The sequence below is a fragment of the Tachypleus tridentatus genome, chromosome 11 (assembly GCF_004210375.1).
Source record: "Tachypleus tridentatus isolate NWPU-2018 chromosome 11, ASM421037v1, whole genome shotgun sequence".
In the NCBI taxonomy this organism is placed as follows: Eukaryota; Metazoa; Arthropoda; class Merostomata; order Xiphosura; family Limulidae; genus Tachypleus; species Tachypleus tridentatus.
This window is the reverse complement of record NC_134835.1, coordinates 57,642,549-57,661,704: the sequence shown is the minus strand read 5'-3', so window position 1 is coordinate 57,661,704 and position 19,156 is coordinate 57,642,549. Positions and strand designations below refer to the sequence as shown.

At 35.0% G+C, this 19,156-nt stretch overlaps 1 protein-coding gene across 2 annotated transcripts in view; it reads right to left on the bottom strand.

Moving 5' to 3' along the window:
* LOC143232219 (cytochrome b5-like) overlaps positions 1–19,156 on the bottom strand; it is a 28,285-nt gene that overhangs the window by 1,385 nt on the left and 7,744 nt on the right. For both annotated transcript variants that reach the window (XM_076467378.1, XM_076467377.1), the window contains exons 3-5: positions 18,880–18,971; positions 16,326–16,355; positions 14,250–14,293 (exon numbers count right to left, since the gene is read on the bottom strand). In XM_076467378.1, the coding sequence (XP_076323493.1) occupies positions 14,250–14,293; positions 16,326–16,355; positions 18,880–18,971 (166 nt within the window). The remainder of the gene's footprint in view (positions 1–14,249; positions 14,294–16,325; positions 16,356–18,879; positions 18,972–19,156) is intronic.

The following is a 19,156-nucleotide window of genomic DNA, read 5'->3' as shown; positions in this document are numbered from 1 at the left end:
GTTATTGCAATAATTGTTCCATATGCTTATGACACCGAATTCAATATAATCTGCTTAAAAAGTGTTTTCTGTGTTACATAATGAAAATTACATACAGTTAATAATTATATTTCACAACAATTACTCTTTTCTTAACAAAGTAAAAAATTATAACTTAGGCCTAATAGCTATGTTACGAAACACAAACAATCATCACTTATATTACTGTACAACATTATCACACTTTACACGTTGATATGAAAAATATTATGAATGCAAGAGTACTGTGAAAGTATAAATGTTTGAGGGAAAATTATAACCTTTGTATTCATGCAAGCACCAAATCTTCCAACCTTGCACTTCTGAGTCTATGATAAGCATTACTATTCATATATTTTACTAGCTACTAATTAGCTAGCTCTGAATATAGGTCTTCTATGGCTAGATTACTTCTCAAAAGACAATGGACTTACAAATAAATTTTAAATAAAAATTTCTCTGCAAGAAGTGAAATGATGAGCATAAAAATGTTATTGTTTGAAAAATTTAAAACTAAACTGTGACTGAGAAGCTATTTAATGCTTTTTTCACACATCCTGAGATTACTAATTTCTTAAGACTGACTTCTAATTTTAAACAATAACAAAATTAAAATAAATTAGAAGGTTGGTGTAAAACAAAATGACAAAAAATACTTTTTTTTCAAAAAAATTAGAACTTAAATAAAAATGTTCTACAGCCTCTAAATAATTAAAAAACTGTCAAGCTAAACAGTTCCATTATTTCCAATGACAATGTTTAGAATTAAAACAAAACTCAAGAATTAAACTGTCAAAAATAGTGCCACTGCTGAGAGTCACACTAATTTAGAAGTGTAAGACTAGAGGGAAGGCAGCTATTCATCACCACCCACTGCCAACTCTTGGGCTACTCTTTTACCAACAAATAGTGGGATTGAGAGAACTGTTGGAGTAGCTTCCTCTCTATGATCACTATACAAACTAGACAGCCATTTCTTGACAGTAAACTTGATTTGGAAAAGCTTATTATATTGTTATTCATCTCAAATTGCCTGTCAGCTGGTATGTAGGCATTCTCTGTTGGCAGACTTCATTTCAAGACATTAAATGATGTTTCACAGTACCAGTGGTGATTGATCGACTTAAATGTCATACAGCTCACTTCGTTCAGAATCCCACATAACCAGGAATCCAGTAAAACTGAACTGGTAAATTGGCTTTTTTGTTTATGAAATTCCAAGAATGGAGAATGAGAGTTAATGTTAAAGAATTCTAGGGCTTCCAAGGAACTAAGCTAAGAAAAAACAGCATTGGTGTAATATGCAATCTAGAAAAAAATGATGTTGCATATACTCTGCTATGAACATAGAAACCTGATAAAAGATTCTGTGAGCAACAACCAAGTTGAAGCTAATCCTGGCAGCAATAATTGAATCACCTTACTTTGATCCATCAGCAAAGACTTGTGTGGAATAACTGCTCAAGGTGTGAACAGAAGTTGGTAATTCTAGTCAGGAGTATTTAACTTAAGATGATTCAGTGAAAGACATTATACATGGTAAACTCAGATATGCTGAATTTTAAGTTAGCAACTGGAATCAATATTAAGCTCATTTCTTTCAACTGTGCTCACATACAAAGTCCAAAATAGGTATTTGCTGATGACAAGAGATCTACATGAAGTAAAAATGTATCTCAGAACAGTTGGTATGAGTATTAACACTTTTACCAAAATAAAGCAAAGAACGACGTTTCGATCTTCTAGGTCATCTTCAGGTTAAAAGTATAAATATCCATAACAGCTGTCCCGAGATACATTTGCTATTTTCATTTAAATTACTTACCACGTTTCACCAAGGCAAAATCACTTCTTTTTCATTACTCAGTTGCATTTTTATTTTATGTTATTATAAATTTCAAATTACTACTTGTCTGTCCAACAGAATTTAAACCACAATAATGTGAAACTTTATACATTCTACATTTATCTTTCAATTCATTAGTAATATTAGTTAATTTTAATTAAGAATACAATTATATGACACTTTGTTTTTCTAAAAACAATGCTCATTTTTTTTTTTGGCCATGATGGAACATATGTAAAATGTATTCTTGCCATTTACCCTTTTTTGGTTGTCTGTAACTTAGTATACTCAAATACATGTAATTTATTTCAATCTATCTATATTGTTAGGTTTATACCTTCTATGAAATTCTGTATAGTTTAAACACTTTAATTCTAATATTACCTCTTCCTTATATGAACATACATTAACAGTCACATGTTGAGAAAACAAAAAATGAGGACATTTATTGTGATAATGAGTAATTCAATCTTGAATATAGTTGCATGGCAACTCAGAATGGCCTTCTGCATCAAGAAGTAGATGGAAAGCTACTATCTGTTTACACAAACATATACAAAATTAAAACAGCTCTTCTCTAACTTCTAAAGTGAACTGTTTAGTAGGCATAATCAAGTTGTTTCAGAAAAATATGCATATACAGTTGAAAGTTCTGGATTTCTAAACAATATTAATATTGAAACAAGTGATTGACTAGTTTCTTTATATATAGTATTGCTGTTCATAAATGTACCAGTGGAGAAAGCATAATGTTATTCTGAAAATACAATGCTGGCCAATAAATTTTTTCACATTTAGAAATATATAATGCTTTAAATTTAATAAGGGTGGGTGTAAAAAGTAGTTATTTTAATAAAATAAAGGTTTGTCTGTGCAACCAGCTTTATCATCACTTTTAGCAGTAGTATTTATGTTTAATTTTAAAATTTCGTTTTATAAATATCAGTAAAAAGATATGTCGATGATATGTTTCTGGTGTGGTGACAGTTTATATTATACTGAGCAAATGAGTAGAAATTTGAAACTTAAAATATCATAAAAATACAGTTGATAAATTAAAAATTAAGACTGTGTGGCTTGACCTTGGAAGGATACGTGGTAAACTCCAAAACTGTCACTGACTAGGGAACAGTGAAACTACTTAAATAAGTAAAGATAAACAATAAATTACATACAAAAGAACCTTTAGAAATTTTTAAAGCTAAGATGATGAATTTGAATACTGATTTGACTTTAGATGCCACAAAAGTGGATGTTATTATTACTTTCCTACACTGAAAGTTTATTTGTGATAGGTACTTTTCTCCAATCACATGTATAGCTAGATAGCTAGTCTCATTCATATATGCAAAAATATTTTTGTACATTACGAGCCTTGAACTTTCACATACCCCATAGTTAATGTGGTTCAAATGCACCTTGCATGCAAATCATCATGTAATATCCTTTCACCAATAGGAACAGGACACACTATGCTGATGTACGTGACTTCCTTCATTTGAATCTACACAACTATCACATTTAACATTTGGTAGGAAAGGAAGCACCAGTTCTCAGTGGGAAGAATGAGAAGACATAAGTATATTTTCAGTGTAGGAAAGTAGTTTCTAATATAGTACATTACCTCATCTCACACTTATAGGTAGAATGAGTAAGCACAACTAACATCTGTGAAGATTTATGTTGATTGGTCCAGTTCCATTCCAAAACCAACTCACTGAAAATCAACATTCAGGTGATGATGCAACAATCTTAATCACAGGGGTGAACTGAAATTTGATGGATGTACTCCAAAGCAACATCATCCTCCTGACAGGACACAAACAACATCAACATCTGGGTCCCACTGTACAGAAGTGGATCACATCTGTAAAAGGTATGTAACTTCACCCTCCAGAAGTTAGATGCAGAATCAGCCTCCAGGACCCACCATATGGATGTAAAACATTTATTCTGAAATATGTGCAACATCATTTCCTGGATAAGATCACACAGAAGTTAAGTGCAATGCCAACTGCCAGGCCACACTGCACAAAGTGGATTGTCCCTAGAATATTTCTGTCCATCCAGATAGAACTGCACAGAAACTAGGCTCAACATCAACCAAATTTCACTCTAAGGAGGTAAAGCATATTTACTTTGAAGCACTTGCAATGTCATCCCTCAGATCAGACTGCAAAGAAGTTAAAGCACAATGCCAGCTTAGAGGTCCCATCACACAAAAGTGGATCACCTCTAGACTATGTATATGCAGCCTTAGCCTGTGGAAAGAATTACAAAAAAGCTGAATGCAGTATCAATTACTCTTTACTGAATGGAATTGACCACATTCAGGAGGCCTTTTCACAGTTTACCAGCCCAGCAACTTGGAACTGGATAGGTGCAAGGACTGTCATTCTCCACTAGAAAAAAAAAGAAAAAGGGGGGGATGATAAAATGCAGTGGAAAGTCTGGAGGAATGCCAGAACAGAATAAAGTGCAATGGATGACTACAAAAACATGTTTGAAAAATTAGACCAAACCTGATTTATTCAACTGAAGAGATAGCAGATGCAGGCAGCTCTCCCCTTCTGCTTCACCCATGTAAATCCATGTGTCAGTACAGTCTAAAACAGGCATATTTATGAAGCAAATAAATCTTGAAACAACTGACAAAAGGCAGTAGTACCCCAAAGAGGAAAAAACTACCACCCAATGAAGACAGTGGGAGATGAGCATATGAGATATAGTCCACAAGCCTGATTAATAAACTTCTTTCACTGGATGGTTGAGGAGGTGAGATGCCAGGAAAAAAGTCAGATCCTTGATCTGATATGACAGCACCTGGAACATAATCCAGGAACAGACAAGGAAGAATAGACCAATTGAACCAGTTGATGAACCGAACTTGGAAGGGTAGAAGGAAAAAGGTCACATACAGATAAATGGTGCCAGGGAATGAAAAGGTTCCCAAGGGAACAACTAAAGGAAGGTCATGTGGGCAATGTAACAATGAAGAGCACATGCTGGACATAGAAGTCTATCTGAATCACACTGGGAATAAAGGTTCAAACAGAGATAGTGGAAGACAGTAAAGAACAATAGTGACATTACAGTTTGGAAAATCATTATCTATGAAACCAGAAGGAATGCAAAAGGTACCAGCTGGACCAGGGCTGCCTGAGAACATCCACTAACCAGGGCCTGAAACCAAAAAAAAAAAAAAAAGGTAACTTAGTGTTTAAGTAAAATGGAAAAGCATCAAGATAAGGTTGGTTGGTTGGTTGATTTAGTGTTTTATGGTACCAAACGTCCAGTTAAAAGGTAAAACTAAAGTAAATGTAGTAAAATTCACAAAAGGAAAAACAAAACAGCATTTAAAAACATAAATAGCATAAAACCAATGTTGACATCCAGTCTACAATGTTAAGAGAGAAACAACAGTAAGATAAGTTGTAAAGGACTTTCTGTAGCATAATGGTAATTATCATAATCCACCAGGAAGACTAACAGGTAAGTACAAGAACCACTGTCAGTAACCTAAAGTTGGCTTTTCCAGTCCTGGTTCCTAGTTATGTGTCAGTATGGCCATTATCAAAAAGTAAAGTAATAAAAGTTTTAAAAGACATGTAGCAAAACTGTAAAAATAACTTGCCAGGACGACTAAAGGGTAGTTCAAACAGCAGCGTTAGTCACCTGAAGTTGGTCTTTCCTGTCCTGGTGTTGAGTTATTTAATGTTATGGCTATTTTCTAATTTCAAATCGAAGTAGAGAGATTGTGATTCTTAAAAGTAAACCACAATAAAAAAAGTTTAATGAATAAATATAAAACATTTAAATGACATTAAAAAGATTAATGGCCTTTAAAAAACTAAAAACTTTATCGAGGTGGACAGTGTCACCATCATCAATAACACTGTATAATGTTATGGACAAATCTTGGAACAAAACATGTTCAAAATGGTAACATCTTTGAGAGTCGTAACGATGGCAAGAAAGTAAAATGTGGCTTATAGTGATTTGAGTGTTACATAGACTACACACTGGTGCATCAGTTTCAGATAAAAGAAAACGATGAGTTAAAAACTATGACCAATGTGTAGTCTAGTTAGAACAACTTCTTCATTCTGATCCTTATGGAAGCAAGATGGCCAAAGTCCAATATAGGGTTTTATTTAGAAAAACTTGTTTACGAGTTGCTCACTCCAAGTCGATTACCAGCTGGCACGGAGCCGAGCCTTGAATACAGGACCATAGTCCATGTATGGAATAGGCACTGCGGTGATAGTGCCAGAGCAGATAGATTTAGCTGCCGTGTCTGCAAGTTTGTTCCTGCGAAAACCAATGTGGCCTGGTATCCAGAAAAACTGGATAGAAGCAGATGTTAATGAGAAATGGGCTGGTCAGTTTTGAATATCAGCAAGGAAAGGGTGTGAACCAACATAAAGCAAATCCAGAGCTAGTAGAGAACTAAGCTAGTCAGTATAAATAGTGCATTTGGAGTACTGCTTAGCTTCAATATGATCCAGGACAAAAGAAATGGCATACAGTTCAGTAGTGAACACAAACCGTGGCAGAGCCCACAGTCACCTGATTTCGAACCATCCGTATAAATTGAAATGGAAAGATTGTTCGAAAGATGTTCAGTAAATAAAAGATGGTACTTCCAATCAGGAGCATCTGCTATTCTCACATGACTTAGAGAAAGGTCACATTTGGGGACTGTAATAAGCCATGGTGGGATGGGCTAACCAGTGGATACTGAAATGTTATCCAAGGACAGACCCAATTCATCCAACTGTACCTGGATGCAAAGGCCAAAAGGAGCAATGGCAGATTGTCTGTTCTGAAAATGTATGGCCCACCGAGGATGAAAAACACAACCCCAGGTGGGATGCTTTGGTAAGGAATGAAGTTTTGAAGAATAGAGTAAAGACAGTTGCAGATAGCAAAGGTGCAAAGAAGGTTCATGAGACTCTACATATAAGTTCTGAACTGGGAAAGTGTGGATGAATGGGGTCCAGCATCTTTAAGGCCAAGGGTCTAGCAGAGCCACAGACCAGTGATCCATAGTCAAGTTTCAATCGAATAAGAGCACAATATATCTTTAACATAAAACATTGATCCACTCCCCAATTGGTGGTAAAGAGGACATGGAGGATGTTTAGTCCTCTTGTACATTTGACAAGTAGCTGCTTTATGTGTGGTATAAAGGTCAGCTTACGTTCAAAGATAAGCCCCAAGAACTTGGTCTCAGGGACCACAGGCAGCGAAACTTCACCGATACGGAGTTCAGGATCAAAATGAATACCCTGTTGGTGGCAAAAGTGCATGCAAATGGTTTTAGAGAGAGAGAAATTAAAGCTGTTTGCTGTGGACTACTTCAGTACACAATCGAGGGCAGTTTGTAGTTGCCACTCAATATATCTTATGTTTGACGACTGACATGAGATGTGAAAGTCGTCAACATAGAGCCCGTTTGCAACAGTGAGAGGGAGATATTCAGTGATAGCATTAATCTTTATACTAGAAAGTGTGACACTCAAAACACAGCCCTGAGGGACTCCAAGTTCCTGTAGAAAAGTACGGGAAAGGGTTGAACCCACACAAACTTGGAATCTCCTTCGATTATAAATTTTTTCATAAAAATGGGTAAATGGCCACGTAACACATATATGGAGGTCTCACAAAATGCCATACCATACCTCCATGTTGTGTCATAAGCCTTCTCAACGTCAAAGAATATTGATACAAGATGTCATTTGAGAAAGGCTTCTCTGATCGACGTTTCAAGTCAAATCAGTTGGTCCATGATGGAGTGCTGTTGTCAGAACCCATATTGGGTGGCGAGAGGAGGTTGTATGATTGGAGGAACCAAACAAGATAAGCTTTAACCATCCTCTCTAAGGTCTTACAGAGACAGCTCATCAAAGCAATTGGATGGTAGTTTGAAGGAATCTTGGGATCTTTCCCAGGCTGAGAGAAAGGTAAGATAATAGCCTGGTGCCAGGCATTAGAAAAAACGTTCTCCTGCCAGATCTGGTTAAAAGCAATTAAAAGAATATCAAGAGAAGCAGGAGATAGATGGTGCAGCATGTCATAGTGTATATCATCTGGTCCAACAAATGTAATGCCAGACTGATGAAAGGCCAGTTTCAGTTCCACCAGTGTAAAGGGATGATTATAGTCATAAAGACAATCAGTTCGAAAGGAAAGAGGTGATCGCTCTGCCTGAGTCTTGATGGCTAAGAAGGTGGAGGAAGAAGCAGAAGTGCTAGATACCCAGCAAAAGCTTTCACCTAGAGTATTGGTGATGCTCCGGCCATCAGCTACTTCTTGGCCACCAGAGATTAAGATTGAGAGGGGACAGAAGTGTAGTACCTTTCAAACCCTGTCCCATATGACTTTGGAACTGTTGGTAGAAGATATGCCAGTTGTGAACTTAATCCAAGAATTCTTCTGGCTTTGACATCTTACTCCTCCTAGCACGTGCATGGACCCACTGGAAAGCGATGTGGTTTGAAAGTGTGGGATATCTATGGAAAGTATCCCAGACCAGTTTTTCAGCCTTCCATGCCATGTGGCAGGCAAGATTCCACCATGGACAAGGATATAGTGGAAAATGTGTCAAGGTTTTAGAAATACATTGAGCAGCTGCTTGTATAATACAGTCAGTTACTGTTGCCAAACAGTTGTCTATTGATGGCTGACAGATAATGGCAGGATCAAGTTCTGTGAGAGCAGTGAATGTGGACCAGTCTACCTGATCCAGCTTCCACCAGGGCACGAGGGTTGGGTGGCATCGACCACGGCCAGCCTCTCTCAATGGGAGAATAATGAAGGGGAGCAAACTGAGAAATCAATAGCAATAAAGGACTGACTAGGTGCATGGAAATAAATGGAAAAACCAGTATTGAAAAGAGAAAGGTTGTGATTAGAGAGCATACACCCTACAGAGTGACCCCTCCTATCAATAACAGCACTTCCCCATTGGTTATGATGTCCATTAAAGTCCCCCAGGATTAGAAAGGGAGACAGCAACAGTGTATGAGAGCATCAAGGTCTGATTGATCAAATGTCTCTTCAGGTGACAGGTAGAGAGAACAAACAGTGATGGTATGACACAAGGAAACATGGATGGCTACAGCCTCCAAGGGTGTGTTGAGTGACAAAGATAGGGTGGGCACATGCTGATTAACCAACAGTGCCACCCCTCCATGTAACTGCCCATCACACAGCCTGTCATTTCTGTACAGAGAAAATTGCTGAAAGGCGACTGTATCAGCAGGTTTCAGAAATGTTTCCTGTAAGGAAAGACATACAAGATGGTAGGAAGCAATCGGTGATTTGATGTCATCCAGTTTAGATCATAAACCTCAACAGTTCCATTGTATTAAGGAGACCATTTTTAATGATGTGTTGGTGAATTGGCTGTAGAACCCTTCTGTTTATGACCACGTCTTTTTTCTTTACTGTCTTTATTCGAGGGAGGTCTATCTACCTCCATGGATCCTGTCCTGGGTCAACTGAGCAGGTCTTTGTTGTTGAAAGGTAATTCCAGTGACTGAGGATGTGAACAAATGACTGTTTTGCATTTTGGGGTGAGAGAAAAAGATGTATCTGAAGAAGTGCCTGTACCTGGAACAAAAAATATGGATCTTGGGGTTTGTTGGAATGTGTGGGAGGAACAGAGTTGGGTGTAGAAGTTGATTCATCAACTTTTTTAACCATGAGGTCAAAAGGCTTTTCATTTGTTTTGAGAACGATTCTCTTGGAGGCACAGAGAGATCTGTCTGCACTCCCACTGTAGTTGTGGAACAAAGTGCAGCAGCATATGTCCGAGATGAAGTGGTGGACAGCAATTTACAAGCCTCAGGATAAGTAATGTTATGAGTTGTTTTCAAATGATGTACCTCTTTTTCCTCCAACCATTTAGGGCAAGAACGGAAGTAGAAAGGGTGAGAACTATTGCAATTGACACAATGTGCGTCCGTTTCACACTTTTAGGCATCGTAGTCCTTGCCACTACAACGAGCACATGTCAAGGAACCACGACATGATGTCTTTGAGTGACTGAACCTCTGATACTGGAAACATTGGAGAGGGTTTAGAATGTATGGCTACATCCTGCAATTAAGATAACCTACCTTCATGGTGGCAGGAACACGTGGTGATGTAAATGTCAAAATGAGGATATTTGTCGGCAGTGTAACTCCATCTTTGCGAGTGGAGATGCACCTCACTGCAGAAACTGCTTCAGTGGAGAAATCAGCAAGAATCTCTGACTCGGGGATGTTCTTCAAATCCCTCTCCACAATAACTCCTCATGATGAATTCAAAGTAGCATGAGGTGTAACCTCAATAGGTATATCCCCAATTGCCTTTGAATTCAAGAGGAGTTCACTGTGTTGGGATGTGGATGTTTCAACCAATTTTTCTCCAGATCGAAGCTTCTTTACCGACTTTGGAGAGCCAGCAAGTCTCTCCAGTCCCTTCTGAATAAAAATGGGGGACAGGTTTCTCTGAAAGAGAATGTAGGATGAGAAAATTAGGTACAACTGGTGGTACAGATGTTGAAGATTGCTGATCAGTCTTCAAGATGTGGTCGTTTTCCCATTGACTGTTTTTTCACTATTTTATTTAAATTTTTATTAGGAGGATCCATAGGAAAAAAGAAATTTTGGCTGCCCATCTACAGGAATTCAAGGCCAAAGTGGTGTTTTAGAGTTTGACCCTCAACCACCAGGATCCTCTCCTCCCCTTCACGGGTCACCATGCACAGCAAACACATGGGTGGATGTTTAGATCCCAGGGGAGGTTACCTGAAAGAACACAACCTTCCCTGGCAGGTTCCCTCACAAGGAACAGGAATCCACACCAAAGGATCCAGATAAGGAGTACTCCCACTTTACACATCCACCCAAAACTTGAGGATCAAGAGTAAATTTGGCCAGATGCACCTGGCTGGGTCTTGAAAAACAATTTGCTCCAAGATGTAAAGGCAACCAGAACATGGCACACAAGGAGACTTATTTTCAGTGTGTGGGTCCAATAATGGAGTTCTAATGTTCAATCACAAAGGAAAGAGGTACCTCTTTAGCAATTGATATAAGCCAGAACAGTGGAATTGTCAGAATGAAGCATGATGTCAGTTCAGTACCAGAGGAAGAACAAGGACCAAAGCATGTATCCATCAGAAGCATGGGTCCATCAGCAGGAGGCTTTAGAAATGTCTTACTTATCAACATTTAGGAACTTCTGATGGACCCATGCTTCTCACCTCAGATAGAAGCATATGTGAGCAGATACAAACCTGGACAATGTGGAGGAAGCAGTACACCCAATGGTGCATTATCCCCGTTCAATCATCAATGCAGATTTTCGGTAAAAAAAGGAAAAAGGGTAAGTTGTGAGGCCAAGGAATCTTCAGCAAAAGTCCATTGGATATGCAGAGTTAACTGAAGGGAACGCATATGTGCTTAGTTCAAAGAAATAACGGCTTTCATAGATGCCAAAGTCTCCAAAAGTGACAGAACCTCTTACATTGAAATATAGGGAGCAGTAGGTGAATTTAGAACTGAAAGCTCCATTGAACAGAGATGAAGTGGAGAATGTTGGTCCTACAAATAGGTATTGAAAAATACACACAAGTGGACAAGATATTTAGTAAGCAAAAGGATATATTTCTCCAACTGGAGAATTCAATCCACTTGAGCTGCTTTTGTCAGTAGTAGATAGGCATCTATTGTGAAAACTTCAGTTATTAAGTAGCTAGCAGAAGCTAGTCATGCATGTAATTGTAATAGTTTAAGCACACAACCACATAATGAACAAACTGAATACAGCATTTGTACTGATAACAAAAAGTAACATGAAGATAAGCATTTGAGATATCTATCTTGGTCATCCACAACTTTGGAGAAAAACCCACTACAGTAAGAGAAAGGACTTCATAATAAAGTGGGAAAGATCCAAAAAGTGGTTGTGACAAGACAGATTGATCACAGTCCTTGGTTTTATTGGATGCTACAAAAAGCCTGGAGTAAAAATCTGTAGAAGGTTGGCCAACAGGCTCAATAATTCTCTGTGATATAAAACTCAGCAGTCTTGAATAGGCATTGATTGGTAGCAAGTTCCTGAGGTAATGGGAAAAATATCGATACAAGAGACAATAAAAGTGTAGAAAGGAAATGGATTAAAAGCCCTTCCAAAAATTAGTCTTCAATTCCTACCACAGGGGAGCAAAATCAGTCGAATACACCCCCACTGGAGCAGAACTGTTGGCAATAATGAATCCATTGTCAGGAAACACAACGACCTGTAGAACCCCTAGCAACTGGTAAAGGATGGGAAACAGTAACACTATTGGGTATGGGTTCAGAATGAGACATATGAGCAACTAAAGATAAAATAGGAAAATGTTGTCTTACAGATTCCACACGATTCCAAAGACTCAAGAATATCTCTAAAAAAATAAACCAATAGAGAAAGACAGCCATCTGTAAGTCAGGAAGAAAAGTGGAAAGTGGATGAACCTGTGACAAGTCACCTCCCCTCCCTCTAAGATCCAAACTGCAAAGAAATAATGTGTAAAGGGATATGACTGAAAAGGGCAATCATGCCAACATAAAAGTAATGAGGGAAAATATATACCCTGAAATCCTTTAGAGGTATTAGCAGAGTGCATTAGAAAAGTTTATGGTGGACCAGTACAATTGGAGAGGTTTAAGGATAAAATGAATGTAGGAAAACTGAGCATTGGATAAATGAACAGGATTTTCAGGGTTAACCCACACATACAGGCACAAGGACTCCAACTGTTGAAAGTCTAGAAAAAGTTAAGTAGCCTGATAAGACAAGAAATGATTATTAGAGGCCTGTGGTGAGTGAGGCATGGTAGCACCTGCTCTCAGCTGAGAAACAAAATGCTCAGAAAGGACCCTGATGATAGGAAGAGGAGTCAAAAACAAGGTACTTTAAGGAAGGGGTATGATGAAACAAGAAAGGCACAGATTATATGAAATTAGGGAAATAGATGAAATGGAATACATTTGAGAAATCATATCCAAACAAACTGTCAGGCCTAACATATTCTGCAGGAGAAGCTTGAGAAGGACTAATTAGATGGACTCCTCTTCACTAACAGATTCAGAAGATTCAAGAGAGAGTCAAACACTATCAGCAGAAGGCTGATTCATATAACACTCAATTTCCTGAAGCATAATAGCTTATAAGTCCTCAGTCAAGACACCACACACACACCCAAATGTAACCTGGGTAATGGCACTCATAGTAATGGTAAAAATGAGAAGAAAAAAAAACAATAAACAAAGGTAAGTTATTGCAGCAAACTACTACAGAGAACTAACTGTAGTAAACATAAATCAAGTAAACCACTACTTTGAAAAAAAATTAAATAAACATATGAAAAGAGCATAACTGAAAAACATTTCTGCACTTGATCACTGTCTAATAGTAGAATCAAACAGAGGTAATCATGTGTCAGGAGGGTGTGTTGTACTCCTGGTGGTGAAGGGGTGTCACATGATGATTTACATGTAAGATGCAGTTGAATGACAGTGGTTGTGAGGTATGTGACAGTTCAAGACTTGTGGCATGCAAGACATATTTTACATATAGAGGATAGTACTGATCAAGAATAGCTATACGCGAGAAAAGAGGTAATGCATGAAATTAAAACTCTGGAGTTTGATTTTGTAAATGGTACCATATATGTCAACTATATATTAACTTGAGTACATAAACAAATGTCACGTGTCCTTTTTTGTATTCTTTAGATGATGGATCATATTGTCCTCAGAAATATGTAGAGCATGTTTCTTTTAATCTTACACAAATAAAATTATTCTGCATGTTGAAATACTGGTGTAATCCTTTGTTTTATTTTTATTGAAAATATGCACAAGGGTTGTCAGTTTAATATATCAATTGAATTAAACTTACAGTTTTATATATATATACACACATTTGCAAAACAATTTTTAAAAATGTAACAAAATTACTTTTTTATTTGCCATCTCTTTTTTTAATAATTAACCTTAAAATTTTGCCGTAGATAAAATCATGTACAAACCTAAGGTATGCAAAAAATAAGCTAATGTACTCTAATACAAAGTAAGTAGCATGTATTGTTGAAATTCCTGATTATTAGAAATTTTAAAGTCATTTAAATAAGATGCAAGAACGAGAAAAACTAGTCATAAACAAAACTATTTATAGATAAATTTAAATGAAAAAAAGATTAAAATAACAGAATTCTAGAGCATTTTCACAGATAAATCATAGTTTATAAATAGAGTTAAATGTGAAAGAAAGGGTAAACCATCATAAAATACAATCTTTACTATTGCTATACTTGTAAAGTTCCAGAATTTGTATCACATACCTTTTATTATTGTTGCTGGAAGAATTATACCAGTAGTTCTTTTCCTAAAATGAGTAAAAAAAATATGTAATTTACATAAATGTTTCATGAAATTACTGAAGACAATCCTGTAAAAGTATGACAACAGAAAACTAAAATCTATAACAGAATGAATGAAATCATCAGTTGTATTGATACAAAAAGACAAAAAACTAAGCAGTTTTGAAAGGTGGACTTTTCTTCTTTAAAGACAAGCTAGATGGAGTCATGTAATCAACTAAGTTGAGTGATGTCATGAAGGTCATCTGGTTTTCCAGGAAATGCTTAATATATTTTTCCATTTACTGTTGTAAATGTCTCATTTCTGATCCAACATAGCCAGCAATGAGAGTGTTATGTTAAAAAGTGTTAGAGATATTTTGCTTTGGCAAAAAAAAAACATACATTCATATCTAATAATTGTTTTATAAAAATAAAGGTGACAACTGGAGGCTGATTGAAAAAAAAAGATGTTAAGCTAATCAATTTATACAAACAAGTATGGAAAATTATCTTAAATAAACAGTAAGTTTTAGAACAGTTAGAGTTCACATTACATGAAGAAAATGAACAAAGAATATAAATTTGTTTGATTGAGATGAAACCAATGATCTGTGATCACCGATTACCAGATCCAGACTGATTCTATAAGACTGAACAGTGTTTAAATTAGCTATCCAATAAGCTTCTTTTATCCCTCTATCAGATTTAGTTTTGAATCCTGTTTCAATACCAATGAGAATAACATCATTAACATAATGATTGAGTTGGTTAGATTGTTAAGCAACAGGGAGATCTTTTCTGGTGTTAATAGAGAATTTATAGTTCTTGAAACATTCTTTAGAAACTGTTTCTGTAAGTCCTATATATTAGTGATTGCAGTTTTTACATTGTTTAAGATAAATGATGTTTTCTGTTATACAAGTGATTTTAAATATTTTACATTTTCTTTGGTTGAGCTCGTGAAAAATAGGTTAGCAATGTTTATGAACTTACAGGTTTTACAATGAGTTCTATTGCAGATGACAACCATTTTTTTGGGAGGATGTAATTCACTTTTCTGTGAACAAGAATATCTTTTAGAGTTCTGCTTTTTTGGAAGGAAACAACAGAAACAAGAAGATTAAGAAACTACAGAAGGTGCATGACAATTTTTATGAGGAAATGTAACAAAAATCATGAAAAGTTCAAGTATTTACAAAAGCCAGTGTTAAAATTACAATTTGATATCCTAATTGAACAGATCTCATCATGTGCATTCTAAAGACATAGTTTTACATATTCACCCTGTTATATAATAAAAGACTCAATAAATTAACATTTTCATGGAATGCCACTTTTTTTTGTTCACCCCTGTATGTGTGTGTCTATATACTAGAATCATGACAAGAAAGTAAACAAAATAAAACTGATCTGAAAAAAAAAAAATTATCCTCAGCCTGACAAAGTCTGAAAGACAACACCCCACATGTTAAAGAGTTCATAACCTCTACACCTGAAGACTGAGCTTCTGTATAACTAGATGTATCATATCAGATCAACTTGAAGATGATCTAAGAAGGCTGAAATGTTTATTTTAATTAGAGTGTTAATATCCTTACCAGCTGTCTTTAGAATACATTTTTACTTCAAGTGCATTTCCTGTCATCATGAATTTTGCTTTTTAATATTTCTTAGAACTACCAAACGTATCTACTCAATGTAGAAATTGAGATTCATCGTATTAAAATTCAGTAAGCACAACATAAGTTATTAGGAAGCATCCCATATGTTTTAAAGTATATACTGTGGCAAATATGTATATTCAAATAAAACATATTGCACTATGAAATGTGTATTTGCATGTAACAGCAATGAATATACAAGGTGTACATGAATACATAGGATATCCCAAAAAAACACACATTTTAATGTAACCCCCCAAAAAAGGATAAAATCTAATGATTCCCAAACAAAAGATAAATTTATTTTAAGACTAATGATGAAAATTTATGTACCCATAAAGTGTGCTGCTTCTTAAACAGTAATCAAACAATAAGAAAAAATATATAAACTTACTTGGATAGCTTTCACTTTTTTGCAATCCTCCTGAAATTAAAAATTAAAAGTGTTAACAATTTACAAGTACCTCAGCAATAAGGCAATTTTTCTTTACTTATAGTACTAGGAACAAGAGTATAATACCTAGAAATAGAAATTACCATGCACAGAATTTTTAATGTTGTTTAAAAGTTTTACTGATTTTTCAAAATAGTAGGTTATTTCCTTAGAATTATTTTCTTTATGGTTTAACAGTATTTGTGTAATAACAAAAGTGAAATGACACTTTTCTGTAAATGAAGTCATATAAAAAAATTCAATAACTTTGGAAACAAAAATTCTACATTTCTACTTACATATAAACAAATAAATAATGCACATGTTGATATGCATGTCAAAACAAAAATTTGAAGTGAAAATACATATGCATATATAGTAAAAATGCACAGACAAATGTTTCAAATCTAAGTAATTGTCATAAAGAATAAAGTTTATTAAAACATTACAAATTCAAAACAATACTTTTGTAACACTCTTTACATATGAATGTTCTTTGTTGTAAAACCACTTAAAATATTGGTATAATGGTACTAGCACATAATCTTATATTGTCTTCTTTCAAATCTCTGACATCAAGATCTACTCTGTATGTGAAAATTCTGTTTTTTAAAGTAAAGTAAGTGCAGAAATTGCTGTGGCTTGGAAACTGAACATAATTGAAGAAATGTTATTATAAAAACAATTATACATATTGTTACTAATACATTTATATAGTTGAGGCAAAAACTTATAGAAGTAAAAACTATTCTAACAGCAACAATTTACATGTATAGAGAACATTTTAAGTCTCCATACTTAAAACAATAATTAAATGAATAATTTCAATTTTAAACAGATGCTCCTGTAACACCTTGTAATTAAATACTGAAATATTTTCAACAGAATTGTGGTGACATATACCATGATCTATTTGTATAACTCCAAAAGCACTGACTTGATTTGCAAGAATAATTTACACATCTATAATCATCTATAATTACATAGCTATACTAACATTAACACTAAAACTAGCAGTTTTTACTTAATAAAAAACAACACTAGAATAATGATATCTCAGCTTATCAAGCATGCTTCATGGTAAATTCAATGGTTTCAATGCCAATATTAATGAAGCATAATCCAATATATTAAAATCAAATAAGATACACAAATCCAATATCTTTACACACACACATTACCTTTTGAGAAAAATCTTGCTTTACAAGTGTACAAATGAATATTACTGCCTTACAAGTTTTGTACATAGTAATTAAATGTCTCAAAACTAGATTTCTGTTCATGAATGAACTTTCTCATATTGCATTTGTGAAATTATCAAAAGGGAATTATGAAATCTACTTACATGCAAATCAGCTTATGTGTCACTAACTTTTTATTTTAAAATGCATTTATGGTAATTATCTCCTCATTTATAGAAATAAAAGTATATGCCTGTGTGTGACTGATTAACTCCAACAAAAAACCTAGACACCTGTAATTGTGCATGCTCATGAACATGTCTGTGCAACTCCCCACAGCTCCAAGAGGAAAGAACCTAGAAACCTGAAATTTTGCACCCATAATAAGTGGACCCTGATGGTTTGCATCTGGGTATTATTACTTGTCTAGATGTGTGCATGTATATACATCTTTTTAATGAAGAAAGCTAGAATTCCTTATATTAAAAATAGAAATCACAGACGTGTGTATGTGTGTAATTGCCATAATTCCAAGAAGAAAGAACCTAAAAACCCAAAATTTTGCACCCATACTAAGTGGACTCTGAGAGTGTGCACCTGAATATTATTAGTCATGTGCATGTATGTGCATCTTCTTAATGAGGCAATATAGTAAAAAATACACAGAAAAGAAGTGGTTCCTTATATTACAAATTACAGATATAAATCACAAACAGACACATGTGCATGCATTTCTTTTGTATGGCAATTTAGCAAAAGAACCACATCACATAGAAATGAAGTGGTTCCTTATATAACAATAACTAACTTGTAGAAAAGCCAGTACAGTTTGTTAACAATGTTTTCCAGCATTGGCTTTTATATCATGTTGCCTAACAACAGAAATATAACCTAATGCTGTTGTTAAGAATCTATGCACTGAAAGTATAAAATGAAATGTATATGCTACAAAATTGAAAAAGAAACATTTATTTTCTAATTTAGAGTCTCCACTGACTAAAGAGATTTGTTTTCTTATCAAAAACATTTGTGATATAACAAAAAATACCTTAATTCAGAAACAGTTTAAGTCTAATATCAAGCATGATGTGATTTACATACTACATCTAGAACAAAGAGACATTTGATATTAACCAAATAATCCAAGCAAAGCCAGGTATTTTCATCAGTTAATGATAAATTTGCAAATGTATATAATTTACTTCTAAATGTCACAATATTGTAAGATAAGAAAATTACTAATGTAAGACCTGCAAAATTGCATTAATGTAAGAATATACACTGACAAAACAACTGATATACAATCAATGGTATTTTTTTACATTCTGACATACCTCACACAATTCCCCAATTTTGAATTGTTTCATTAACTCACGAGCATCAGTTGAATGGCCTACATCTTCAAAAGCTTCTGAAGCATCTTTTCCTAAAAATGTGAATTATTGGGTGTGTTGAATAATGCTCATAAAATAACTGACAGGAAAAGCATATTTTTAAGTATATTCTTTAAACATAACTAATTGGTATAAATTAATTAAGTAATCCATTCCACAGTGGTAGTATATCACAAGGTTTGATCAATATTCATACTAATAATTTGCTAGAAAAGAA